The sequence below is a fragment of the Eimeria mitis genome, genomic scaffold, assembly GCF_000499745.2.
Source record: "Eimeria mitis Houghton genomic scaffold, Emh_scaff248, whole genome shotgun sequence".
Lineage (NCBI taxonomy): Eukaryota > Apicomplexa > Conoidasida > Eucoccidiorida > Eimeriidae > Eimeria > Eimeria mitis.
Genome location: NW_013570818.1, coordinates 18,862 through 20,601, shown reverse-complemented (window position 1 = coordinate 20,601; position 1,740 = coordinate 18,862). Strand labels below are relative to the sequence as shown.

The window sequence follows — 1,740 nt, the reverse complement described above, 5'->3', positions numbered from 1 at the left end:
CAAAAGCAGCAAACGATGCTGCTATATCTTCTGCAGAAGTAACTGCAGCAGCAGCAGCAGCAGCAACTGGCGGTAAACACTCCTGGGTTATGTGTGATATGAATCTACCCAGCAGCCATACAAAAATGCTCGTCTTTGAAATACTCGTATGCAGCCTCACCACCGCGGTAACACAAACCCTAAACCCTAAACCCTAAACCCTAAACCCTAAACCCTAAGCCCTAAACCCTAAACCCTAAACCCTAGACCCTAAACCCTAGCGGGCATAGAACCTGAAAAATACACACCGTAAATGCATACTAAACACTAAACCCTAGCAGATACAAACCCTTGAAACACCCTAAACCCTAAACCCTACCAGACGAAAACCTTATATATATACTAAACGCTAAACCCTAGCAAACACAAACCCTAGTGAACACAAACCCTAGACGACACAAACCCTTGCTGCTACAAACCCTAGCAGCAGCTGCAGCTGCATGTTGCACGTTGATTTTCACATATTTGTTTGTATTTATATATAAATATAAATAATATTTATAAATGAATAATTTATTTATATATATTTTATTTCTGCATGCATATACAGGGAGAAAGAGTGCAGCATATGATGGCTGAGCAGACACCTGAACACGACCATGTACCCTGGGTAACTGTAGACAAGCAACACTCTGTGAGTTTTTATTTTCTTTTTTTCCTCTATCTTTCTCTCTCTGCAAGGGTTTAGGGTTTAGGGTTTAGGGTTTAGGGTTTAGGGTTTGAGGTGCTGTGCCTTTAAGCAATCCCTCTACAAGTGCGTCCTTAACAGTGTGGTTTCGGTTTGGGGTATCTCTAGGGTTTAGGGTTTAGGGTTTAGGGTTTAGGGTTTAGGATATTAACTGTGCGGTTCCGGGTTGGGGTTTCTTTAAGATTTAGGGTTTAGGGTTTAGGGTTTAGGGTTTAGGGTTTAGTGTTTAGGGTTTAGGGTTTAGGGTTTAGGGTTTAGGGTTTGAGGTGCTGCTGCAGGCGGTAGCAGAGAAGGACCTCCGCTGCGCCATCTGTACTTCTGCTGCTGGCGGTGAAGAAAGTCTAAGAGAGTTCTGTGCAGGGAAGGAAGGATGCGACAAGCAGCAGCAGCAGCAGCAGCAGCAGCAGCAGCAGCAGGTGCTGCAGCTGCAGCAGGAGAAGGAACAGCAGTCACAGCAGCAGCAGCAGCAGCAGCAGCAGCAGCAGCAGGATGCTGCTGCGAATCTCGTGGTGACAGACATATACCGCATTGCTTCTCAGGAAGAAGTGTAGCTGCATATACACCCCAAGCAGCAAGAGCAAAAAGCAGATATATTTGTTGCTGCTGCTTTGGCTGTAGTAATTACCACTAGCCACTGATGCTGCTGCAGCAGCTGCAGCTGCTGCAGCTGCTGCAGCTGCTGCAGCTGCTGCAGCTGCTGCAGCTGCTGCAGCTGCTGCAGCAGGCTGGCTTCGGTTGCTGCTGCAGCTACAGTGATTCCTGCAGCAGCAACCCTGAGGTGTACAGACACCCCACAGCAGCGAGAAGCCTATTTCCGCTTCTTCCCCAGCGCAGCACTTCACTTTCTGTTTACATCGCTACTTTGTTCTCTTTAAAACAAAACAAAAATAGAAAAGAAGTACTGAGCCACTGCAGTTGCTGCAGCTGCTGCAGCTGCTGCAGTTGCTCCAGTTGTTGCAGCTGCTGCTGCTGCTGCTGCTGCTCCAGTTGCTGCAGCTACTGCAGCTGATGCA

At 47.5% G+C, this 1,740-nt stretch overlaps 1 protein-coding gene across 1 annotated transcript in view; it reads left to right on the top strand.

Annotated features, from left to right (window-relative positions):
• EMH_0005320 (uncharacterized protein) overlaps positions 1-1,278 on the top strand; it is a gene marked incomplete at both ends in the record, with an annotated part of 2,654 nt that extends 1,376 nt beyond the window's left edge. Inside the window, one exon of the mRNA XM_013497118.1 lies at positions 986-1,278. Within this exon, the coding sequence (XP_013352572.1) occupies positions 986-1,278 (293 nt within the window). The remainder of the gene's footprint in view (positions 1-985) is intronic.
• Positions 1,279-1,740: the final 462 nt, after the last annotated feature.